This window comes from Centruroides sculpturatus, unplaced genomic scaffold, assembly GCF_000671375.1.
Source record: "Centruroides sculpturatus isolate CEXI.00-Female unplaced genomic scaffold, Cexi_2.0 scaffold1172, whole genome shotgun sequence".
NCBI lineage: Eukaryota > Metazoa > Arthropoda > Arachnida > Scorpiones > Buthidae > Centruroides > Centruroides sculpturatus.
Window position 1 is genome coordinate 124929 of NW_019385542.1, and position 27883 is coordinate 152811.

The window sequence follows — 27883 nt, forward strand, 5'->3', positions numbered from 1 at the left end:
CTGGTCTAGTTCAAGACTGAGCAGAATTCCGAGGAACCGTTCCGCAATCTGAAAGTCGCTCATGACTGATGTTAACCATTTGAAGTTTTAAGAAAACGTTTTTGACTAAACACTTCTAGCCAAACGCCATTAACAATTTAACTCTTTTTAAAATAAAAATTTGTGCAATATTTGAACTATTGCAAAAGAAGTGGACTTTATTTCAGGATACTACGAATGTGTAAATTTCCATGATTCAACACGTTTCTATTAATCCTCTGACAATACCTATGGAGAAGTCATTTACTTAATTCTGAGAATATCAGAGCAGAGAACAAAACGTCATGGAAATTGTATACATTTTGTAAAAGATTCTTACCTTCATAAAATCACGCATCAATTAAATTTATTACGGAGACTTGTAAACAAAAATCAGAAAAGAATGTTTTGAGACCAACATAAGACGTTGTATATTAAACAATGCTCCACTTAACTTTTTAAAAAGTTAATTTGGTCTCTCTTACAGCTGGTAAAATGCCGACCCTAATGAAGTAGAGATAATTTTCCCTAAGATCGTATCTCCAAAATCCTTGTATAAACAGCAAATTAGCTTTTCCGAATATTTGAGAATCGACTGTTTTAAACTATATAAACTTTTAAATTCGTTTATGTTCGAAAAAACTTAATTTTTGACTAAATTTCGAATACGATCTTAGGAGAATCAATCATTTCTTTTTTTAAATCAACACACAGCAGTTAATATCAGTAAATATTTATTGAATTTAACAGTAACATGTTTTTTTTTCTTATGTATGTATATATCTTATATTAATATATATCTCGGAAATGGATATTTTACTATCACAAGTAAGATCGTAAGAAAATAACGGTTTTATAGCAACACGTTTAAGCACTTGGGTTTTAGCAATAGAAAGCAATTTCTATACACCTGTATGGAATTTTTAAGGCAAGATTTTTGTACTATGTATCACTGAGTCTTAACAATCCTACTATGATTTCTAAGGAAGGCAAACGGAAGCAAAATTCAAAACTTAGCACCACTTCATTGTCATAGTGGGGATTACAACTGTTTTTACAAGTTACATCGATCGACATGTCATAGAATATTGAATTACAATGAACATTGAAGTTACATAGAACATTTAGATTATTATTATTATATTACCGGAAAATGACAGAACTCGTTACATTTAATAAAAAATGACGACATCTTTCGTAAAATGTCACTACCTGATACAGGTAACAACCATTTAACTCGATCGTTACAAGAACCCGTTAATCTAATCCATTCATTAAAGAAAAACGTTTACATACACGATTAAGTTACGGCATTTGCTCAATCTTGTTTAGATCCAAAACCATGGACATTGAAACCTATTCTTAACAAAATAAATGCAAAACTATACTTTATCACAGATCGAGTTCTCCCGTTCTCGTGTTGTAAAGACACGAATAGATCATTCAGTCAAAATAACTTGTGTCGTGGTAAAGTAACTAAAGCACATCCTGGTATTCCCAAAAGAAATACTTTGTTTTACTTATATACATATAGCAAAGCTTGCATTCGACATTTACAAGACGAAATTCGTTCTAGAAAGTTTTAAAATAATACTACATAAAGGAGAAAAGTACTGTTCCTCCATCAGCTTCCAAATGTAGAAACTTTTGTTATCACAGTTACGGTTAAAGAAAAAATAATTTCAATACATTCAGATTCGAGTAAACTAATGAAAAATATCCAAAATAAAGTTTTCACAGTACACGTGGTTCAATAAGAACCGAATAAATAAAAAAATATAACATCAAAATAAATCTACAGAAGAAAGAAAGAAAGTACATTGCAGGAATTTATTTACTGTGTTGCAGTAGTTCGGCATAACTGCTTACTGTGCTCTGATTGCTATCGACAAACTGGGTCAGACTTTCTTGGGACGAGTTCGGCTCGTAATTCGATTGGACCACTGGAGACCCTGGTTCAGAGTCGATCTGCACCACAGATTCTTTGGCGGTCTCACAGGGACTATGAATGTTGGAGGACGTGCCTACGCCACTCTTCTTTGAATGGAGGCCATCCATTAACGCTGTCGGCACTGGAGCTGCATCACCGTAGCTACTAGGAACCGCGTTACTAGAGTCGACGGGTATATCTATAATCAACGATTGTTGTTCTTCCACGGTTCCTTGTTCTCTTCTAGATGGAGTCAGCGTAGACGGAAGATGAAACTGGACTTCGTTGATGGTCTCTTTCTCCTCAGCTGAATGGTCTTCGCGATGCTCGTTTACGGAACTGGTGCGGGATCTGTGACTCGGAGTCTTCAATGTAAAAGTGGGAAGAAGATTATCCTTTTTGGAAACTGAATTCACGTTTTCGGAGCTCGAACCTATCAACATGTTAATTATTTTTGAACCCGGAAAGTCTGTTAGAAGCCTTAAACCGGTCTGAGAAGTGGTATCCCCTTCGCCAGTCGTATTCCGAGGGTTAAACTCCACGCACGATGGAAAAGCTGGTGTTAGTAATTCTTTAGTCGGACTTGTCGGTGGACTGTTATACGTGAAAGTATTATCTTCGTGATCGTCCTCCATTATCGTTTCCATTGGAACGAATTCAGCTTCTTCCAGATTAATACTGAAATTACCATTATTATTATTATTATTATTATTTAAACCGTAGTCAATTAGAATAGTTCCAAAGATAAAAAAAAACTTACTCTAAATTAATAGCAGACCCCAAATGCGGCTGCGAACGCAAATTAACAGATGATTTGGTATATGGAAGTTGTGGTTCCAGTTCATCCCAATACGTATCTTTTATTAATTTAGGATGCTTACGATGCATTTCATCAACGATCATGAACGAAACCTAAATATTTAAAGTTTATAGATTATGCTGCATTACAAATATTAAATTATATAATATTTCCGAGTAATCTGATCTTACTTGAAGATTACGGTCTAAACACCAATTTAATTCAAAATCATCATCATCTTCACCAAATGGATTAATAAGCTGTTCCGCCACCTACAGAGAACACTTTTGGTTAAAGCAAATTCAAAAGGTGTCAAATTATACCATCTTAAATCTGAAGTCTTACCTTAAGCCATCCCATATAAAAGAAAAACTGAAGAATAGTAAATATTGGGATGTAAAGATCAACTTCATGACCTGGATATCCTTTTTCTGGGTCCAGATACTGACGTCCCATCACTGTGGCCAGAAAATAAGTATAAATAGCCAGTGTAACTACCTAGAAAGTTATAAAAGACTTCATTTGATACAATGGACACATTGAACTATTACTATAAAGCTTTCTTATTCTCAAGTATTTTCAAACCAGATTAATTAACAAAAAATTTTTTATATTTTTTTATTAATAATAATGAACAAACATCAGAAGTACTAGTAAATTTCAATTATGTAATAAACCTGCTTTAAAAATATACCAATAGAATTTAATATTTTAAGAGTCTGGGATCCACCAGTGCTAATTAGCATATTGCATTGTGGCACTTCTAACACACTAGATTAAAAAAAACTAACCAACTATTTGATTTATCTGATCTAATACAAATAATCTGCCATGCTATATTTTGACACCATTAGGAACATAATATATGAATGAAATAAACTGTTGTTAATGAAAAAAAAGGGTATTTAAACACTGATCCTTGTAAAAAAAATTCTTACTAGATTAATAAATAAGAATAGAATAAATTTAATCAAAATATCACCACCAATCCAATAAGCAATAATGCAAATCCTCAAATCATTACATTCATACAACCTAAATACTAAACTATTGTATCAATTTTCAAACTAAAATGTAGAGAGCAAATAATTTACAAAGCAAAGTAATGAAATAAGTCAACTACAAAAAGGTAGAAGAAAATACAACTACTTTCAAAATGCTTAAGATTCTCATATACCAAAATGTCAGCTAAAGAATGTTATGCAGCTGTCAGAATTTCTAAGAGCAATCTTTAAGACCCTATAAATAAAATGACATCTTTGGCTTTTAGTGGCATTGGGCACTAAGAGGGCCATTTTTCTCCATACCCAAAGTAAGTTAAGCAAAAGCCAAATAGTGAGGGATGGCCCAACATATCTGGTGTTGACAAGCCATAAAAAATTCCTCAGAAATTGCTTACCCAGAATCAATTCCAGGCCACCCAAAGTGGCACACTGACACCTTAACCATACTGACTAAGTTTTTCACACATTCCCTTCTTTTTGGTTTTTCATTCCTACATTTAAACAAAACAATTTTGAAAGATGATTACTGGTAACAGATTAATGCAAAAATGATCTTTTGCATCCTTGAAAACACAAAACTTTATTTTGAAGTTATTTTGTTAAAAATGAAGTTATTTTTGTTAAAAATATAAAATGTTTGATAGTTTTCATATCTTCACTCTCAAATCTTCAATTTTTCAAAGTCAAGTCTATATTTATCACTTTATTTTGAAGTGATAAATATAGACTTGACTTTGAAGAATTGAGAGTGAAGATATGAAAACTATCAAAACATTTTACATTTTTAACAAAAATGTGAAAACACTGTCATACCAACAACAAATTCCTTTAGCTCAAGTTGTAAAATATTCATTTATAGCCTAAATTCAAAATGCAAGTAAAATAGAAGAATCCTATTAAATTTTTCCACTTTGCCAATCTAATTTGCTTATAACTATCAAATTGAGCAATTTTTATAAGAAATAAAACAGTTAAACAGTTTAAAAATAATATTTAACATCACAATAAACAAAGTTAAAATTACAAAAGTGTCATTTAAAGAATTCAGAAGTATATACAGTATTCAAAATGATATGTTTTGACACTTTCATCTTACTTTTTACCTAAATATTTTGAGAACTAAACACCAAAATAAATTGCTCCTGTTTAACAATTAAAAGTACAAAAAGAAAAATCATATTTGTGTGCACTGATGTGTGCACTACACCTCACACACTATATAATAAGCTCATTTTAACCAGTCTAATAAAGAATAAATTTATTATTGTAAATTCATTACATTCTAAATTACAGAAAAAACAAATCTTTGAATAACTAATTATATAAAAACTACAATTTTTCAAATTGCGGCCCAATTAGATTAAAGAATCAATATTGGTATCTGTCATTCAAATGTTCTTAAATCATTGATTTAAGAAAAAACTGCAAACATGATGTACTTACATCATGTTTGCAGTTTTTGTCCAGAGTTCTAATAATATATCATTACTTGGAAATATATGACATTTCAATACATTATCTCATATATTGAAAAAGAAAAAAAAAAGCACCAGATAGACATTTATTTCATTATTTCATATTTGTGTCATTCAATTCATGAACTATTTTCTTAGTGAACGGATCAAATTTTGCAATAATTTCAATTTTACTTGATGTCTTCAGTACGAAAAATTATTAAAAAGATCAAAATTAAAGTTATTGTATAATTTCACTTAACTCCCAGTGTGATACCTTATATTGTAAACACAACTTGGAATCTCAATTCATATTTCTCCTGGCATTTCCAAACATAATTTCTGATTAAGTTGCTAATTGCATATTTTGTTTTCAATTTACATTTAAATTGTGAATTTTAGAAATTTGTTATTCTAATTGTTACAGAATCCAATTCTAATTACCAGTATCAATTTTATTCACAAAGCAAGATTCTTTAATACTAAACCACCCCCCCCAGTCAAATTTAAAGCAGGTTTACTAATTTATTCCAATTTGTAGTAAAACAAAGTTTTTAACCAAATTTTTAAATGCTATATATGCACTAATTATAAAGTCTATCAAAAGATTTTGTTTGAAATGGAGAATTTTTTTAACTCAATAATACAGTAATAATAATACATGTACCCATTTAGTAGTAGTATAAGTTATCCTGAACATTTGTATACAGCAGACTGCTTAATATAATCACAGATAATGTTATCAAAACTAGTAGGTTAGCAAATTATACTGTAATTTTTCAAATACAATTATAAATACTATGCTTATTGTGATCAGAATTTGGTTATTGCTGTCATCTTTGGATAAATAGGCCTTTAAGCTTTCTTTACATGCTAAAAACCTAAATAAGTGGCTGGCTAATATTAGAATTATCATCAGTCTTAACCAGTGCTTTAATCATTATTTGCTTAAATAAAAGTTCAAATTGCTGACATTACACTGTTATTGAAATTAGTAGACAAATGATAATTCATTCAGTAACAGTGAGTCCCAAAGTAATTACAGTAAGTGGAATCTACTGTAAATGGTTTTTATGTACAATAGAATTCAGTTACTTTAATCAGATATTATTCTCAGTGTTGTCCCACAGATATAGGGTCTGCTATTTGGATCTTCAAACACCACTTTGTTTGATCGAGTGCATTGTCTGGGTTCAGATGCAGAGCCTTTAGGTCTGCATTGATAGCATCTTGCCATCGTTGCTTCCGCATGGTTGACAGCTGTTCACCTCTAGGTGATAGGCAATGTTGACAACTGTATCCGGGGGCTGATCGTTAGATGTGGCTAAACCAGCACAGGAGTCTCATTTTTGCCTCAATGGGCACAATGCCAAATTGTTGGTGTATCGTGTCGTCGGTGATATGGTCGAGGAGGGATACACCAAAAGTTCTGCAAGCCATGCACATCTCAATGGAATGGAGACTCCATTTGGCTGCTTTCGTTGATGGCCAACATTCGGAACCATAGAGTGTGATGTGTCATATCACACACTATAGATGTGACATCTATAGAGTATATATATAGTATATAGAGTATATACTATATGTCATATCACAGTCCTATAGATGTGACATCTATAGGACTGTGACCTCAATGTCACACAAACGTCGGTCAATAATGCGCTCAAAGATTTTCATAATGTGAGAGAGTAGGCATATTGGCCATTAGTTGGAGAATTCTGCTGGATCACACTTCTTGAAGACTGGTACAATGATACTTGTGGATCAGATCACCAGAGGTCAACCGGTGACTACCACAGCATTGAAGAATGCAGTTAGCCAAGTTGTAGCCTCGGTGTGCAGGTCCTTGAGCTTCCAGGTCATCTGGTCCTTCATACTTCTAATCGCCGCAGACACCTCCCCAGCTGTGATTTGGAAAACCGGCCCAGGGCAGGGCAGACCCTCAGGAATTGGTGGATGTCAGAATTCAATGTTTGAGATCTCATCAAAATGTTCATGCCAATGGCTCAAGATTTCCTTCTTATACCGCAGATACTGTCCATTCTTATCCTTCATGCACATGTAGTGCTCAATATTTTGCATTTAATCAGATATTCTGATAATGTGAAATGAATAATAAGCACATTCCAAAATTTAAGTACTGAAAAAGTTAACTAATTATAAGCAAATAATAAGCAATTATAACCAAACCTCAAATATTCAAATACCTTGACTACTTGTATAAAGCAATAAGTACTAACTTTTAAATTAACCAAAATTAAATATCACTATATTATAAAAACATCATGCACATGTTAAAATATTTGAATAATAATCTAATAATTTATGTCCCATTTGAATACTTCTGAATCCATCACTGACTGGACATCTAAATACCTCCAATATTGAACTATAACATTCAAATTTATTTTTTAATGTAATATTTAAGATCAAATATTTTCTAGTATTTATGTATTTGTAATTATGATTTAGTTATCTGTTGATAAATAGCAAGAAAAGAAAGAAAAAAAAAGTATCAGCTCAACACGTACCCAAGACTAAGACTAACAATTGCATCACATCAAAAGCAATGATTTTTTCTGCTGTATACAATAGTTTAAATTATTGGCATTTTTACTTCATACAGTAATTCATCCACATATAATTAATAAAAAAAACTTTGATTTATACAAAGTTTAAAACTTTTGTAATGTGTTCATTTAAATGTTAGCTAATAAAACTAGAATTTCCACTAACTGTAGTCTTATTCACTTAATGTTCTGAGATATTATCAAAATACTGTTACCTAAAGTGAATACAATAAACATTTTCTACTGTATATAAGTTCAAAGATCATTCTTTTGGAAATAGCCATTGTTTGTGTCTTCACAAAATTATAACTTATGAAAACCAAATTAAAAATCAAAATTATAAAATTTAATGTAATTTTAAAATCATTGAAATCATTTGATCCACAAAAGGTTATAATATAAATCTTTACAATTCAAACATTTAAGTTACATTTAAAAACTAATATTTTAAAACAAGAATTTTCATAAATTATCATTATGTTGTATAACACTTACCTGAGTGTATACTAGTGGAATACTAATCCAATCATAACTAAAAAGCATACCACAATTACCACGGAAAGTGTGCATTTCCTAAAATAATATTCCAGTAATTATAATATAGAATTTTCAATTATGTAAATTATTACTAAAACAGAAAAGAAATGAAATTTAAGTAAATCAACGAAAAATCTTGTCCAACAAGAAAATACCTCTATTTGAAACAATTTTTTTTAAAGAAAAATTTAATACTAAAATGAGTTTTTGGTAGTGTTTTTGTTCAAAAATTTAATAGCAATAATTTTCTTAAATTTAAAAAACTTCCACAAATTTAGAAACATTGACTTAAAGATTAGAGTTTAAAATTAAAGGGCAACACATTTCCTGTAAGCTGTTTTTTCCCCATTCGGGGTATAAATACCTCAGGATTAAGCAAAGAACATCCAGAAATACATGAGAAATACAACTATTTAATTTTCTTAAATTTAAAAACACACCCCAATTTTTTAAATTTGACAACTTTATATAACTTATTACAACTGGATCAAGGGAACTTAGGGAAATCTAGAAATATTTTGAGTTAAGCCCTTAAAATTTGCTAATCATTTAATTTTTTCACATACATTTCTGAAGGTCATTATAAATTTTAAATACCATTCAGTTACTTTAAACTTTATTTTCTGTTGACTAACTTCACTTCATCTCGCTTACATCTGATCTCAAACTTTTAGATCATATGGTAAGTGAGAATGAGCGAGCTACCAAATGAGAGGATTATGTATTCATTTGTATGTAAATTTAAAACCAAGTTACAATGTTCAAATGCTAAATCAGATTTAGGCCTTTGTCTTCAGTGATACCAGATTGAGAAACTTTAAAAACTAAAACAAAATGTAGTTGTGCATTTATTAGTATCAAAGAATATTTATGTCAGCTAATTAGTTAGCTTGCATAAGTAACAAAAATAATTTCTGTTTAACTTTTCATATACAGAAAATTTATATCTGTTCTATTTTGATTTTTATTTAAAATATTTCAAAGTTTCAGTTATTTAAAATGTAATACTAATATTCTCAGATTATCATTGTGAACAATCATAGAATTCAATTACAAAATTCTTCTGATTATTTAAAAAATTACCTAATTTTGAAAACATTTGACAAAGTTATTTTTAATTTATAGATGTTAAGTACTTGTGAAATTTTATTTTCATGAAAAGAAAATAAGACAGGAACTACATTGGCAACCACTACCATAGAAAATTTCCTACAAATTTATATGCACTAAAATTTATCCAAACATACTTCAATGAATAAAAAATGAGGACATTGCAAACTTTGAAACTGATCAATTTTTTCCCTATTCTGTAATTAAAGAATCAACCATTTAAAGTACTATTTACATAGAAAATTGAAGTTTTTCAAGTGCTATGGCATTAAAATTTCTAGTTTAAAAAAGAAATTAGTAATTATACTATCCAGTATGAGATCCCAAATGAGTTGAAACAGTCCAAAAACAGCACTAAGGGTTTGCTGTGGAAAATTAAGAAATTGCCAACCATTTCACATTATTTATCGTCACTAGTTTTACTAATTAATGCAGGTACTGCTAGCATCATCAGTTTGGAGTATGGAAAGCAAAAGTAACATGTTAAGCTGTTACTTAAAAATAACACCACTTCCTGCCTAAACTTGCCGCATGATGTCATGACATAGCTAGGTGTGGGGCACAGGATTCCCATTGAACAGGAAGTCAACATTCTGCTGTTTTTCCTGTAGCATGCTTTGTAATTCAATTTTGTGCTGAATGTCGGAATAAGCAGACTAGTTTTTACTGCCACTTTAATAATAATATTGTCAAGTGACAATTTTGGCACTGTGCAACCCCCAGCATTTTAATGAAATCAAATTTAAATAAGGAAACATTTTTTAAATCAATACTGAAGAACAGCTTTAACACTCCCACCACCAGTGAAAAAAATGTTGCACCAAATATGCTAATTAGTTTTTAAAGTATATCCAACTTGCCTCAATCATTTGAACAGTGTAAAGAGTAAATATTTTTATTTTAAGAATTCTGTAAGCTGCATTCATAAAATTATTACAAAATGCAACAAAATATTTATATAAAAAAATATTGAAAATATTTATCATAATAATTATAATAGAATCCTTTATAATTTGACAAACTAATGAATATTCAAGTTTTTTGAACACCTAGTTAAGACTATAGTACAGACAAGGGCAAATGTGGCTCTTGCTGAAAGTGTTAATTTCTGCTTTTTCATTATTATTTTTACAATTTTATTTCCACAATTTTGTAAAAATATGTTTATTAAAAAAATTCAATATTTGTTTTATATTATATTTACATTATATAATAAAATTGCGGTACAGAACTGTGGTACAGAATAAAAAAAAGTACAGAACTGCAGCTCTGATGCATTTTGCAAAACGTACATTTCGGTTCCGACTGAACTTTTGCTTGCCCACCCCTGCTATAGTACATTAAAGCTAGTCAGCTTGCAAGAAAGAACAATGTCCTCATTTGTACTATCCATAATAAGTGATGGTAGACTGGATCAGACATGAATATTGAGCCCAATGGTAGTATGCTAACACTTAAAAATTTTTAATTGACTAGATTGTTGCTATTTATTTAGTAGGATGTTATGAACACTTCATCTCTTTCTTACCAACATTTATTCTTTATAATTTTAGTAACTAAAGATTACCAAATTGATACTGATTTGTTTTGCTTACATTTAATATAGCATTAAGAAGAACATCATCTTTAATACGTCCTTCTTTTCTTGCACGAACTGCTAGAGATGTGAACCACTGTGCAGGAACCCACCATTTCCCATGACTGACTGGGATTTCATCATAAACACACCTTTCTTCTTTTGTCATCAAACCTGTAAATAAATCTAAACTTTAGAATCACAGTAATTCCAATATAAAAATAAAAAATTATTATTATTTATACACCTACATAAAATTTTAAATCAATAGTTGAGAATAGAATTTATATACAGGATGGGATAGCAAACCATTTAGAGTCCACATATCATAATGAGCATAATTAACTTAAATATTTATGCATGCTGAAGTTTTAGCTTGCATAACGATATTTAAAAGAACGAAGTAAAAATACTTTAATTAGAATAAATATAAAGATGATTGAATGAAATCATATGAAATGTTCTGTACCAGATGATTTCTCGCAATGTGCCACTTTGGGCACATTTGCCATAGGTTTGACACTCAATATAAGACATTTTTTGTGTGTGTGTGTGGTGCATGCGCATGCACAAACATGCATGCATGCATATGTAGAGCTTACAATGTCAGAACTACTCATTTTCACAATGGAAGTGTAGCAGATAGATGTTTGCTTTGTCTCACATTCAAGTTATTTTGTGCATAGTAAAATATTAACATCTTAAAAGTGTAATGATGCACTGTTTTTGAACACACACTAGAATATAAATCAAAACCTGGATATAAATCAAAAGGAAGCCCAACTGCTTGGTTGTCTAATAATGGAATCATATCTGTAGATCTAAAGACACAAGCAAAAAGCTTCTGGTAAAGTCTGTAAAGTTGGGATTTGGACTATTTAAAACATTGCTGCAGCAGCTCTAATAAAGCCTCAGCTGTTTGAAATATTTGGCAAGAGCTTGAGTATCATTTTGACACTAAGTTAAAAAGATGTTCACATTAAAAGTAACCTTTATAAAAACTTAATTTAGAGTGTTACTTTACAATACCAAAAAATTTTTAATAAACCTTACAGATACTGAGAGGTATATTTTTCAATACTTCTAGCCCAAACACCCTCTAATAGACTGACTTAATATTTTAAGCATCTTAGGTTCGTAATATATTTTCACTAAGAATGTTTTACTTTAACAAAACAAATCACTTTTGTAATAAAAGTAATAAAATAACATTCACCAATAACAAAGTTTGGTATAAATGGCTATCAAAATGCCAGAATTTGGAGCATTGGACACATCTGGTTTACATTTTCTAAAGTCAGCATTGAAACAATGTGTTACACTAATTTTAATCCAGTCAATAAACTATCTGAACTCAACCACCACTCATTCTAATTGTGTAGATGACACCATGCAATGTCTAGATAGGCTATAGCTTATTTGACTAATGCAAAACATTTGAATTTAAAATGATAAATATATGGATTCTTCAAAAGGATATTCTTATGAAAACCTTTATTCAAATATTTACTTAAAATTTTCTCAAATTCTTGCAGAGTGAACCATAATTATGAATATTAAAAAACAAACACTTATCATATTTAGTTCAGAATTGATTTAGTTCAATTCTGATAAATTTTTCTATTATAAAAATATCAAATTTAAAATCAGTTTCTGAACTTAACTACATATTAATAAAACTTAGCATTTAGTTAAGCTAAAATTTAAACTCCTAGTATATAGTAATATATTCAATAAATAAATTAAGATGCTTAATAGCAGCAGGCATTATTTTTAACTGTTTTAATAATTTAGCTTAAAAAATCCTCATAAAATATTAAGTACAAATGTTTGAAATTTATATTAGTAAAATAGATTTGTTAGCAGTATAAAGTTTAACTAATTTAATTTTATAATGCTTAAAAATACCACTGACTTTGTATATTTATATGTTTGATTTACATCGTTATATTTTAAGTTTTAATTATATAAAAACATGCTTAAAAAATTTTTGAAAATTTGTGTTCTGAGCATGCCAATTTGGAATATAATGCTGACTTGATACAGATCTTATTTAAGATCAAAAACATTTGTTAAATTTTACATTAAATTTCGTTACTGGATGTTAAAGGTTTTGTTAATTGTGCTTTGTAATCTGTTATGAGTTATTGTAGTAACTCCAGTTATTGAGAAGGTAATTAGTTTTTAAACTATCTGGAGATTGAAAAATCTATATAAGCCTCCATTTGTTAAGAATACATTTGATTCAAATATAAAATCAGAATTTATTCACTGTTTCACAATCACCACACTCAACATTTACAGAATGTATTAAATTAGGTCTTTGAATTGAAAAAGCTTTATACTGATATTTTCACTTACCAGACTCTTCCACATGATCAAGAGTTGGGAATCTCTTTTTTACTGAAGTGCTGACTGCTTGAAAAGTAAGCACAGATAAGAGACTAAGATAACGAGCAAGAGTTCGACGGATGATTCTTCCACGTTCATCTGAACCATGGACATAAGCCGACACTAGCATACTTGTTCTATAAGAATATAAATGGATTAATAAATTTAAAATTCTTATTAGTTAATTATGCTGTGAAGATTAGTTTATTCTAGATCAAAAACTTATTCTAGGATCATTTAATGTTTATTTTACAGTTTAAGTTTTGCTGTTGGAAATTTGTTCTAAAATTACAAATGATTTATGATCCAACTGTTCTAATTAAACTTAGATCTAAATATAGTTTTAAATAATTATCCAAACTTTTGGATATCTCCAACTTTAAATTTATAACAGTTAAATTTTATGAATAGAAAATGTATACACTATCTTTCAAAAACATTTTATAAGCTAGATATATTACTAGAGATTACTATATCAATAATTTCAATCATTAAAGATATGACTTGAATCCTTTTTATAATTTATTCTGGAAATTTACAGAGGAAAATGTTAGACTAGAAAATATTCTCCTAATCATATTTTTAGGTATTACTACTTTCAAATATTTTTTGATATTTTATAGTTTGAACTTGACCAGTATAAATGCTGCATAACCAGCTTCAATTCTGTTAGAAGAGAAAATTGACAATGGATTCAAACATGAACAGCTGTACAGATCAATGCCTTGAATTTTTTACAAATGATACTTTGCTCATGTAAAAATGAGATCAGTGAAAGAAAAACCCTCACACATTTAAGTTATTGGGCCAACCTATTCCATTGATTAATGATAGTATTGCTCCTACTGAGATAAACCCTTTTTGATCAGATCTGACTCTCAATATTTTTCCAAGCAGCTATTTGACTAACTCAATTATTGTTCTTTAAAATATGGAATCATTATTTTGCTGAATTTAACATTTACTAATTTTAAAAAGTTTCATATTACTATCCGTAAAATCAACATTTAACACTGTGCAAAAACTTTAGATGCATTATTAAAAATCTAAATTTCATTAGTCATAGTCATGACTAGTGCAATGTTACAACACTATGCAACTAGTACATGCTGTGGAAATAGTATTTTTACAAATGTCAACTTGATGTTAGTATATACTGTACAATTACACATTATGAGGTAGCTATACAATGTAAAAACTGGTTCAACTTTAAAGCATTTGCTATTACAAATGTAAATTAAAAATCAAAAACTGAAAAATTTCTGGATTATTCCTTGCAGGCTAATAGGTACTATCATTTTATTTTAAGAAACCTGATGGCTTATAGGTGTAGACAATCTATATATAAATATATATATAAAAATGGACATGTGTGTCCCTATATTTCACTTTTTAGCCAAAACTACACATCGTACATGAATGGTGTTTGTATGTGGTAGTAGCCCCAAGTCTCCATTCGTGCACTATGGTGGTTGCGTCTCGATAGCTATAAGGGTGCAGGAGATATGGGGTTTAAAGTGGTTGAAAGTGGAAGATTTTCTATTTCAATTTTAAAAAATGTTCAAACCGTTTTAAATTCAAATTCGAATTGGTTCGATTATAGAACGATTGTAAACATTCCAGAAAATTGATCAAATTGAAAATAGTTCATTTGACTGGACGTAAAAATTCTCTAATTAGTCTGGAAACGGGGGACCTAATTCTTGCATTCTGTGAAAACGGGTAAGATTGGCTATAATGTAATTATCTTAATCTTCACTATCGTTACTTTTTGCCCAGCGAAGCAGGTCCTTGCAGCTAGATTCTAGATTACTTAGAAAAACAGTCTTTTATATATATAAAAAGAAATTATATTACATACAAATGAATGTACGAACAAGTAGTTAATAAAAATAGTCTCAGCAAATGCATAGGAAGGGTCATAAATTTGTATTGTATTTTACTTTCCTGGCTGTTATGTATACATAATAAGGGAAAGCATTGGAAACATGTCAAATCTAACCCAAGTTTTTTTGCAAATCTCCGCATTTTGAGATCTGAATGAAAAGGAAAATAAAAAATTTCATGCATGTGTGCATAGGCAGGAATCTATTTCATTTAATATCTCAGGATGGGGTAAAAATTAGAGATTTGGCATGGTGGCTTTTATATGGAAAGCATTGATGATATTAAATTTTGATGGTGAAAGGGCGAGGGGTGAGGAGATAGAGGGATTCATATATCTTGAGGAAAGTAGGATTTAAAATCTTCATTCGTATTTATACTTTATAAAACTCATCCCTATCCTCAAAATTAAGCTTTTTGCCATTGTATAGTAATTAAAAATATAAGAAGTTTAACAATCTCATACCAGATAAGAAAAACAAAAAATTGTGTGTGGTGTTCATATATATTTTTTTCAAATAAAAACTCATAACAGCTGTAAAAGTTACACAACTTGCTACTAAATTTTTTTTAGTTGGTACCCAGTTCCTCAAATATCAAGAAACTTCTTAAAATATTGAGAATGCAGTCTATATGAAATTTTTTTTTCTTTAATTAGCAATCTTCAAACTTGAATCATAAGATATATCTGTAATAAGGTTCCAAAATGTGTGTTAAGATATGACTGACTAGATACATACTCTAATCATTATTTAATATGAATCAAAATACAACTGCTTAATTTATTTGATAAATTTTTGGCACAGTCAGACTGTCTCAATGTAATAAAAACTTAGTGTTGACAAAACTGCTTGTCTAATGTTACTTGTTATACAAGAGTATTATTTTTGCAAATAGCAGCTAAATGGAAAAAAATGACTGTCAGATAACAGGCTATACCAAATTAATCTGCACATTAAAATAACTGTTACATTTGAATAACTATAATGCAATTTTAATAAAACCTCAAATAAATTTTTTAAATTTCACTAATTTTCCAGTTACCAACAGAAAGTATTTTTTTTATCTTTCATTCAACTTTTAAATTCATTACAAAATGAAATATTCATAAAAAGTTGTCAAACCTTAAGCAATCAGTATCAAACAATTAGGCAAAATTAATAAATATAAAAATGAGAAATTGCACAATGGTTTAATTTCTGCTATGTATTAGTCAACCCATTTTTCCAGTTCAACTAAATTTTACAATAGCCAGATATTTAAATTAATATACATTTTGAAAATTTTATACTAATCATTACAATATATAACAATTTAACAAATTTAAAATATAAATTGTGAGTATACACAGAACAATTTCACAATTCCAAAATTCAATTAAAAAAATGATTGTAAATTATCTGTCTAATCAAAATTTAAGTTGAATTTTTTTGTTAAAATAAGGTTTTCCTAGTTTCTATTTCTTTATGCTCGTTTGTTAGAACTTACATTCTTAAAGCAATTGAGCAACTAAAGTAGCAGTGTTCCAACCAAAATAAATTTTTAATGACATCTTAAAAATTTGCATTTTCTTCTAAATAAAGAGCCATTAAAAATTTTATCAGTTGAACCATTATATATTTTAAATTTATTTGAATAGCTAATGACTTGCAGTTACATTATATCATAATTATATGTATTTTTTTAAATTATAAATTTATGAAATAATCAAAATTTCCAAGTACAGTAGAACCTCCATTATCCGGACCTCCATTATCCGGATTTTCGATTATCCGGATTGTTCAAAATAAACAAAAATTTTACGAATTTGCTGATTTGCACTTGGCGAATTACGATACTGTTTATGTACGTGATGGAATGCATAACTTTTTTTGTTTCAACAACGTCTCACCCGGCACAGTGGTCGTAAACTCTTAAATATATTTTACGTAGTAATAAAAATATAACTTGACATACGTATTTATAAATAATTTATATTCAAATTACGTCATTTCTATGACCAAGGGCGGCGTAAGGCACGGACGACGTGGGCCACCGCCTACGCCTCGCGGTCCGAAGGGCCTCGCGCCTCGAAGGTTTATGCATTACTTAAAAGCCGCGAACGCGACGAAAAAATTTTACTCGTCATAAAACGATAAATAGTTTGTCAAATTTTTATTCATAAAAATGCAGTTTCAACTGCTTTTTATTTTATAAAATCCTTCTTCTTGCGCCGCCAGAGGGCCTTTTAAACAATATGTAGCAGTGCTGTGCGATGTCTATAATTTTAACATCGATGTCAAACATCGATGTTTGCCTAAGCATCGATGCTAAATTTCGATGTCGGATTTCACATCGATGTTTGATCGATGTTCGTTGGAACATCGATGTTCAATCAAGATAAACTCAAGCAATTTAAAAAAAAAACAAAACTTAATTTTATTTTCAACTTGTATAGTTCAATTACAGTTCCAATGCATACAGTTCTTCAATTGATAATGAATTTAAAACTAGAAGTTTGTGTACATTCTTTGGCTTTAAAGAACTCCGCATTTTGTTGATAGTATTTCCAGCTTTGGAAAATAATCTTTCTGCTGGAACTGAAGTGGCAGGAATGCAAAGCCACTTCATGGCAAGTTCACATAAATTATAGTTAAAAAATTTCATGGATTTCCACACATCCAAAGCATTACTATTGTGAGGCACAATAGGGGCATCTAAAAAAGTTTTAAAATTTGAATTTAAAGTTCCATTTGTGTTAAAATTTTCTATCTTAATATCAATTTTTCTGGATGACCAAAGGTGTAAATTTGTAAACATATTTGCAAGAACTTTGTTTCATCGCAATTTCACAATTTTTACGAAATTCCCGGACTGTCCGAGTGAAAACCGAACAGGTGGTAACACTAGGAACAAAGAATGAACTGCATACATCGATGAATCAAAATTCACATATTGCTAACATCGATTCAGGATCGATGTTTCAAAAACATCGGAAGGTCGATGCATCGACGAACAAAAACATCGATATGTCGATGTCACATCGATGCATCGCACAGCACTAATATGTAGTCTGTTAGCGCTGGTCAGTAGTAGTCCAAATTCAATACGAACGTTTGTTTTTTGAAAATTTGATCACGATTTAAATACAGTATTTACTTTTAATATTACCGATATGTCATCGAATATAAAACGTGTTGTATTATCATTAAAAGACAAAGTATTTGTTTCGATTATCCGGATTTTTCCTTATCCGGACTACCTTCATCCCCAATTAGTCCGGATAATCGAGGTTCTACTGTATTTAATTTCTTCAGAGCATGTAATAAAATTTTTTAAAAAACAAGTGAAAAATTATTTCACTTGTTTAATTTTAAAACAAGTGAAAAATTATTTCACTTGTTTAATTTTCCTTGGAGTTGCTTTACTTGATCAAATGACCAAGTCCATCCCAGTTTGTAATAATTTCCTATATTCGAAATTATTAAATTATTATTTTAATTATTGAAAGATAAGAATGTTTAGCCAATGTAATTAAAATATTAGTTTCCACACACAATACATACTATTATAGTTTTAGATTTTGAACAACATTTAAAGAAATTGAACACACTGTATTTACTCACATATAAGACAATGTTTTTATTCATTTCTCACTGCTTCAAAAACTTAGGTCATTCTATATACGCAAGCAAAAGATTCTTTGCATTTTTGCAATAATTTCTATGAACTGTGTAGAGTTCATTCTGCCATTAGAGCAGGGTGCTATCGAGATCAAGGTGGATGTCCTTTCAAAGAGATGGTCTGAAAATAGCTGGTCACTTAGCAATGATTATAAATGTAGTTATTTCATATTTGTTAAATTGATATTTTTAATGAATATTTGCATATTCTGAATCATTAAAAATAAACTTTTTCCTGTCATGTGCATTTTTAATCTTTTGGTTTTGCTACATGGGTAGCAAAACCAAAAGATTAAAAATGGGTAGTATTTGTGCTCATCAATCCTTTTCTTCAGGTTCTGCATTGTTGCTCCTATATATATCAGGTCGGAGTTAAATCTATGGTCTTTCACATTTGATGAGCACAAATACTCAGTGAATAGAAGCATTGATAACACAGTCTTCGCAGCATTTGCGAAGCAGCAAGGAATTGCAGTATACCGGGATCAGGCAGTGATTATTAGACCTACAAGATCAACACAAGCAGTGGAACACCTGGAAAAATTTGAGATACACACACTGAAATTGAACACACTGTACTGACTCGCATATAAGACAATGTTCTTATTCATTTTTCACTGCTTCAAAAACTTAGGTCATTCTATATACGCAAGCAAAAGATTAGGTCATTCTATATACACAAGCAAAAGATTCTTTGTATACAAGGTGCCTATGACCATGCAGTGCATCAATCACAGGGACGCTGAAGGTTTATCAACAGTCTGGAAGTCCTTTTATGATAACATAAGTTAACTGTTTCAACCGCGCAGACAGCGTTATTGTTTTTATATTTCTTGATATATAATTTTTGGTTTATTTTTAATTATTTTGGTTTAATCTATTCATTTTATGAGTACAGGCATGCACTTTAACGTTAAGTTGTGAATAAGTGCTGTGAATTTTTGTATTATTTCAAATACTTTGTTCGTTATATGATTCGAATTTGAACTGAAGAAGATCGCTTAAAATGGTCGAAAACATTTTTAACATATTAAACATTTTGCTGGAATAAAGGCGTTTGTTTATTTTATTTAATTAATTCCAGTAAGCATTCATTTATTTATTTTAATCTGGTGATGATCATTTTCATTTCTGACATCATTCCATGGGCACTAAGGCTTACTTTCTATGCCCATCACGGATTCAGTCAAGTCCATAATGGGGACTAGGACTAGATAGTGAGGGACCTGACTTTACTGCCTCAGTTATTAATTAGTGACATTAAATTCAAGATCTTTAAAATGTTCCCATCTTGGATTCAAATAAGCAAATTGATAAAAACTTAAATATGAAGAAAGTACTTTTACAGATTTATTTTGAACATTATATTTGAACTAAATTATTATAAAATACATTGTATTTTATAATATTTTAGTTCAAAATGCTTTCATTTCTCATATCTTTATAATTCATTATAGTCATTCTACACAATTTGCTAATTATATGAATAAATACTTATTACAATAAAAGTTCATACTTATAAAATTTTAGAACAATCAAAAGTTATAATTTTATAATATGGAATCATTAGTTAATTGATAGCTCAATAAAGCATTGATGTGACAAATCTGAAAATGTATAAAACCGATGATTTTTTTTATTTCCAGATTAAATCAACATTTAAAAAAAAATTAAATTACTCACTTATCTGGCCACGGAATCGCCAGGTACTGTTGCCACCAACGTCCCACTACGATTGTAATATAAAAACCCAGAACAAAAGATAGAGGGATGAGGTTGGTAAATGTTTCACAATATCTTGTTAATTTTTCAAAAACCCTAATAAAAAAAATAATAAATTATTATTTCAATAAAAACAATTAAAAAGAAATTTTGAAAACAACTTACATTCTTTGATTTGGTGACAAAATGTAACGATACATTCCACTCAAACTGTAGTAGAGACCACAAAAAATAATCATTTCCCTATATAATAATTTATAAATGCTTCCTCTCCATCGCAGTAGTAGTTTCGCAAAGCCGCAGAGACGGGCTTTTGACACATTCAACGAATATGTTACTGTCATCTTGATTGATGCAAACTCTCAGTGCACAACAGTTTTGTGATAGCAAGCACAGTTTATATTAGTTCCACTTGGAAGCTGTTATGGAGGAACAGTACATGATTTTCCACATGAAATTTCCATGTACAGTAAATGCACATCAAAAATAAAATTAATGGCAAGACAGAACAATTGAAGAAGATAAAAATTAGTCTCTTGAAAACTTTAAGGTTATCAAGTATCCAGCTGCACTATATCAGATACAGCAAACCCACATGAAGTGTGGTTGCTGTAACGGAAATGAAGTGATACAGAACTTGATATCTCAACCCACATGATTTGAAGAGAGATTGAACAATTATCAAATTTCAAAAATATTCAGATCTTTCCACAAAACCCGAACTTCAAGATTCTTGGTAACAGTAGTTGGAACAGCTTGGAAACTGCAAAAAAATTTGAAATGTTTAAAACATTTAACTAATATTAAACTATAATAATCTAATCTTAAAAGTTATACATATTGAAATTTCTTTTTTAATTTTACATTTACATTGTACAGGTTGAAATTAATATTCCAAATAAGATTTCTAAGTTTTCATACTCAAAGTTCAATGTTTGAAATTGTGAACATCAGTATTAAGTAACATGAGATTCAATATTAAAATTTAAAAAAGGTTTAAACTGTAAAACCAGAGTATTTACATAACTTTTTCAGAAAATATTATATTTACCTACTGTTGTTAATATTAATCTTTGAATTTAAACAAGGGGAGTATCAAATACTTTCAAGCAACAAATGATTTTCCAAGAATGAGTTCAAGAACAAGCAACATACAATTTGTAAAAACAAGAATAAGATAACACAATGCTGCCAAATTGCCTTCTATAGAATAGTTAATGACTAATTACTACAGAGTATTCAAAAACAAGCTGGTTAACATTGATAATTAAAGATCAAAGTTAACAATTACAGTATTAAAATTTCTCAAGAAGCCAGATCACAGAATAACTTGGTCTCAGTATTATTGTGACACTGTAAAGGACTAATGGATTTTGGAAAAAGTAGTTGTGTAGAATTCTCAATTTTGTAGTAAGAGCTGGCAAGAGACTAATTTTTGTTGATTTAGATGTTGGAAGGGTTAAATTTCTATTCCTGGGATAAGCCTAAGGGTAATTTTGTTGAATTATAAGTCTCTCTTAACTAATATATAAACACAAGAACTCTAAGACATTAGCATAGTTAAAATTGAGACATCTGTTATGAAATTAACAGATTTTTTAACAATTATTAAAACACAAAAGGCTTAATCTTGAGTGTAGGAATGAGTTTATAAAAAATTGTAAATACCAATGAAAACTAAAAGCTTCATTAAGTCCAACCCTATGTGATATGACATGATCTTCATTTGTCTCCCTCCTCGACTTATAATCAAAAATTTAATGGCATTAATGCCCCATGTATAGAAATAACCCATGGTTCATACAATCATAAAATATAATTCAAAATAGATGCCAACAAACAATTTTTGAGCTCCTTGAATGTTAAAAAAATAAAAGTAAATAAATAAATATATATATAAAACTGATCACCATGCTTTCCCTATGCCATATTCCATAGCAGAGCAGCAAAAATATATACATATAAAACATCTGAAACAAAAAAATTAAGTACCATACAATTCTGGTTTACACAGGTTTTACTGTACTTAAACTTCATAAAAAGTATTGCGGAAAAAATTGTTCTTGTTAATATTCAGTGTGAATATTAAATAGGAATGATTCAAAACTCTTTTGTATTGAACATTTTGAGAATGCCAGTCTGAATGACTTACATAAATTTTATTCTAATAAATAATTCGTAGATTATTAACTTTATAGACTACATTTATTTCATTTTATTATGATATTCAGCTATCTAGGTCATGTAATTTATCATAAATATATATTCAAGTACAAGCTATTTCAAGTAACCAAAGTAAAATCAAAACACATGTTAGTTAGTTTAAATTTTACTTTAAATAAATCCAATATAGAAAATAGCAAGTTCAATATAACCGCTCAGAGAAACAAAGGCAGCTATACAGCTATATTATTTTATTCTCACATTCAAACTAAAGAATTTTAGAAATACTGTGTAATGCAAAGTAAATGTTGATATAAAATTTAATGATAATTTTTAAAAACCTACGTACAAAGTCGATTTTAAAAAAATAAATAAATCACTTCTTCCACTGTTATAATATATGAGATTACTGCTCATTTGTATCTCAATATAAGATTTACTTAGCTGGACAGATTCCAATTATTGAATAGTTAAAATGTTAGTCTAATAATATATCAAATTGAAAAACTGGAAAGTTTCATTCACTAAACATCTTTTTATATTTTCACTAAACTGTTTTAGCAATATACAATGCTAATGATACATTAATGATTGCAATATAAAACTTGAATTATATAGTGAAAATACATTCTATTATCAACAAAGTTAGTTTCTTAGTTGCACAAACTTTTCATTTACATTTAATACAGAGAACAAATACAGGGCATTCCTTCTGAAGTGCAATTTAAGCTTTTTTGTTTGTAATGTGAAACAATGAAACATGAGCTCAAAGATTGATAAAAATAATGAAAAGTCCATTTCAAACTATACAGAATCTTCAAAAAAAATGCCAAACTCAGGATTAAAGACTAAAATAAACCTATAAATTCTTATTTAAAAACTAAAATTAACAAATCTTAAAATTCACAAATTAAACATTTTGCAAGAAAAGGGATTTTTAAACAGAACTCTTACTGCAGAATAAAAGAACATTACATCATATCAAAAGATTGCAATCTAAGTCATTCCATTCAAATTTCTGGCAAGGAAAGTAGACTATTTGAAAATTACTTTTGTGACTATTACGAACAAGCCAAGAAATACGAAACAATGTTCAAGTAGTAGAGTAGAAGAAAAAGAAAAAAAACATTCCAGTGTGAATGGTCAACATTAGTAGTTAATCCAGAATGCACTCAAATCCAGACAACTAACATTTCTAAAAATATTTCCTTATGAGATTAGAAAAAAATCAGACATCATTTTATGCAATTACATAAATACATTTGCATAATCAAATTCTACACTGTTTTAACATCCAAAAAGATCAAAATAAAATGGTTCAAATAATTTAGGATACTATTGGTTTAGATAAATTTGTTTGCAAAAAGATATTTTATGTAATGGAATGTGTTATTTGTCAGATAAATTATCCAATTTATCTAATAAATTAACAAATATTACATTCCATTTCACAACTCCAATTTAAAAATCACATTTCTAAACCAAAGGGGATTTTTCACCTCACTAATAAAAAGACAAGTAGTTTAGGTTCAAACTTTAGACTAAAAATACACTGATTAGACAAAATGATTAAATCTTTAGAGAAAAGAAATTAAAATTAGTTTATACATTTACCCCATATTAACAAGATAAGATATAGTAGTATAGTGACATGAATCAAATGATATTCATACTTAGAAACAGACAGACACAAACATTTCAGTTTTTTTAGATGCAAGAAAAAAAGAATGGTTTAATTTCAGTTTATAAACGATTTGACAGGACCAAAAAATATTTTTAAATGTTAAATGATTAAAACTTATTTTTTAGTAGGTTTACTTGGGAAAAAAATCAATTTAATTAGATACAAATTGAGTTCCACATTTCAATTGTTTATTTTAATGCTCTTTCATAATATAATTATGTACAGAATTTCTAACTTCAATTCAAAGAATGAGTTTTTCAACATATGTTCTATTGTCTGTTAGTTTAGTCAAACTGGATAAAACATGGAGCCTATTCAGTATGTGTAGAAAACCTTAATTCTTTGTCTTCACAGATCTTCCAGCTGACTAAATATGCATTAAACATTTTTGTCTAGTCACTTTTACTTTTAGAAACATCGTTTTGCCATTCTGCAACTTACCAATTCTTTGTCCGTCATACATAAACAGGAAACCAAAAACTAGAGATTAGTTTCCACAATTTTGTTATTTGTATATAAATGTTCTTAAATAATATCACTTTCGTCGTTCTTAAACGTCGGCTTAAACGTTTAATAGCCCGACAAAGAATTTGTCATCGCACCAATTACAACAATGTTATAACGAAGTTTCACATTGTCGCACTCTCCATACTCAAAAGAGTAAACGGTTTCGAATTCAAATTTTTACTTATTAATCCTTTTTTTTACTTCTGTATTTTAACAATATTACAGCCTAATTAGTATTCTTTTCGCCATTAATATTTCCAATCAATCTTTTTTACTCGATCGAAAGTAATACGTGGAGTTAGAAGTTGGATCAGAATTCCCATTTCAGAACATTTCTTCCAGTTTTCGATTACAAAATGTTTCTTCCCTTTTTGATAAAACGGACAACTCTATGGCATTTGTCTGAGTCTCGATTGTATTATCTTCCGAAAAGATTTTACCACGAACTATATTAACCAATTTTATATATAGACTATGTATATTTTTTAACGTGTCCGGTTAAGACAATTACACTTTTGTACACAGACAAAGGAAAGAGAACGATCGAATTTTCGGAGTAATAAGGAAAATTGCAATGTAAAAGAGTGGTGGAAACGCACTCGGGCGACGAAGTAGTAGTTAACGACGGTCCCGTAGAAGTTCGAAACGTCCACCATCTTGTCGATCGCCATTTTAATGTGACAAAGCAAAGACGAGCGGAAGAGAAAATCAAAGATCTCTCGTCCTCCTCAACACGCAAAACAAGAAAAGAACGATGGCGAAAAAACGGATAAGAAAGAGGCATCGCATAATTGCGTCATCTCGAATGGAAACAGCTGTAACGACAGCTGCTCCGATCCCGAGGACACTCGCAACTTCAGTCGCACAAAATATCCAAATCCGCAAAACTCGGGAATATTAAGGGCGCGAAATAGGCACGAAAAGTGTGGAATTGGTCGCGCACAATGTCCGAAAAGGCAAACGGAAACCGACGGAGTCTCACCTGAGGAACGAGCAGACGAACGTACACCACCGACGAAGACCGACTGCGGACAGGTAGCAATCGGCGGAAGGTGCCTTATATAAGCTTCCGCCGCCGAAGAGCCCCCGCACTCGGGTAGCCTTGCGCCGCCCGCGACGTAGCGCCCGGAAAGGGAGCCTCCGACCCAATAATTCCGTCCGCACCAAATATTCGATGAAAAAAACGGTCAGAGGTCGGCATTTTCCATTCGAATTAAATCGAATGACATCCCCATTCGTGGTCCGAACCCTTTTTACTTTGCTTTGACGTAATTCGACCGTCTGTTACGTTTACATGGAAAAGCTACGCTGATTCCCAGAATTTCCCCAGGCCTATTTTCCTCGGCCGCTAGACTCAAGAATAAATAAATGATAAATAGATCGAATAAGGTATGCTGGAGGCGAAAGTGTAACAGACAAGGTGCAAATCCTTTTTTCTAAACAGCACGAGCGCGTTGCAACCATTCCCTCGATGGGGTTATATATAGTCGAGACACCCACCGACCGCTCTATTGTAACCGCGTCGTACGAGACTCCGGTTCTTTGTACCTGCAAGACCTCGACTGCCCGTCCTCCCTCCATCTACGGGCAACCAGAGAACCCGACAAAAGAAACGTCGCCATTTTACTTTTATCTTGGTTATACGAAGGGTAGTCTCAACGTGGAATGTCTGTTTGATGGAATATCCGAATACAACCTGGAAAATCGCGGAGAATGATTCTCTCTCTTCTTTCCGGGCTCGAACCGCCAGAACGCCAGCCACGTGCGCCAGCTAGCACCACGCGGTCTGTAGGATTGGCGGCGTCGACGTCATCCGTCGCTCGGCGACGACCGGTCCCGCCGCCATTACGCGTTATTTCGGGCATGCACACGGCCGCGATTTACGGCCGAAAGCGTCGACGACGAGGGGGGAAAGGTGACAATTTTTCCTTGTCCCCGGGTTTTCCGGAGGCCTAAGATAAAACTAGATAAACCACGTAGTAACCTACGGCGAACCGTCCTTCCCGCAGTCCGTACGGGAAGAACGAGAATAAAATATAAAAAACCAAAGACGAGGCAGCGGACCGACGTCGAAGGTACAGGCGCGCAGCGCGTTCGATACAAAGGACGGAAGCTGGAAACTCGACCGCCGGTCTAACCCCGGAAACAAAGACGGCACGCGCCGGACCAGACCGGTTCCAACCGGATCGGGGCGGAGCCGAAGGCGCTCCCTGCAGTCGGCGTCCTCCTATCGACCGACGCCGATTTAGGCGTCGCGCCGCCGTTCGGCGTCCGTTCTCCGACTCTTCTTCTGTTATATAAGACTCGGGCGGGATATTTTAGTTCCTCCGTAAATAGTCTTATATCTTCATTCGAAATCTCTTTCCCGTTAATACCCCCTTCGACATCCCCAACTTCGAACGAGGGAGGAAATCTCCCCCTTTCTTTCTTTTCGTAGGAGGCGGCGGGACGGGGGTCTGTCGCCTTTCGGAAGACCAGACGCGGTCGTCGCCATCGCCTCCCGATTCGAAGCACATTTTCTCATTTTGTCCCGGCCCTTCGGGGCGGGTAGGAATTCTTTCGTCGATGTGTGGCGGGTACAGCCATGTTTCCTCCCCACTGGCTTCTCAGAAATCCCGCCGACAAGATGACGCAATCGTTTCTTGGCCCGCCTAATTTTGGCTTCAAGGTGGTCGTAATCCGCCAATTTTCTCCCGACTTATTTTGGCTCGACGTGTTCGACCGGCAGCCACGAGCTCTCTCTCGTTTTCTGTGCGATTTTGAGAATTCTAGGGGACGTGCGTTTTTCGTTTTCAGCACCTTTGATCGAATCTGGCCGTTCGGTCGACATCCAACGCGTAGACGGATCGCGCTATTCATTGGGAGCGAAACC

General features: G+C 31.2%; 1 protein-coding gene across 3 annotated transcripts in view; it reads right to left on the bottom strand.

Annotated features, from left to right (window-relative positions):
* Nucleotides 1-1023: 1023 nt before the first annotated feature.
* Nucleotides 1024-27883, bottom strand: part of LOC111639957 (bestrophin-2-like) — a 28704-nt gene continuing 1844 nt past the window's right edge. The window contains exons 1-10 of one of the 3 annotated variants that reach the window (XM_023385936.1): nucleotides 25994-26115; nucleotides 20823-21420; nucleotides 20619-20753; nucleotides 13360-13526; nucleotides 11018-11172; nucleotides 8271-8348; nucleotides 3093-3245; nucleotides 2939-3019; nucleotides 2709-2860; nucleotides 1024-2626 (exon numbers count right to left, since the gene is read on the bottom strand). In XM_023385936.1, the coding sequence (XP_023241704.1) occupies nucleotides 1849-2626; nucleotides 2709-2860; nucleotides 2939-3019; nucleotides 3093-3245; nucleotides 8271-8348; nucleotides 11018-11172; nucleotides 13360-13526; nucleotides 20619-20753; nucleotides 20823-21001 (1878 nt within the window). In that variant the 5' untranslated portion in view covers nucleotides 21002-21420; nucleotides 25994-26115 and the 3' untranslated portion in view covers nucleotides 1024-1848. Of the gene's footprint in view, nucleotides 2627-2708; nucleotides 2861-2938; nucleotides 3020-3092; nucleotides 3246-8270; nucleotides 8349-11017; nucleotides 11173-13359; nucleotides 13527-20618; nucleotides 20754-20822; nucleotides 21421-25993; nucleotides 26116-27883 lie in introns of those variants that run through there. The other 2 variants (XM_023385937.1, XM_023385939.1) reach the window with 2 other exon arrangements.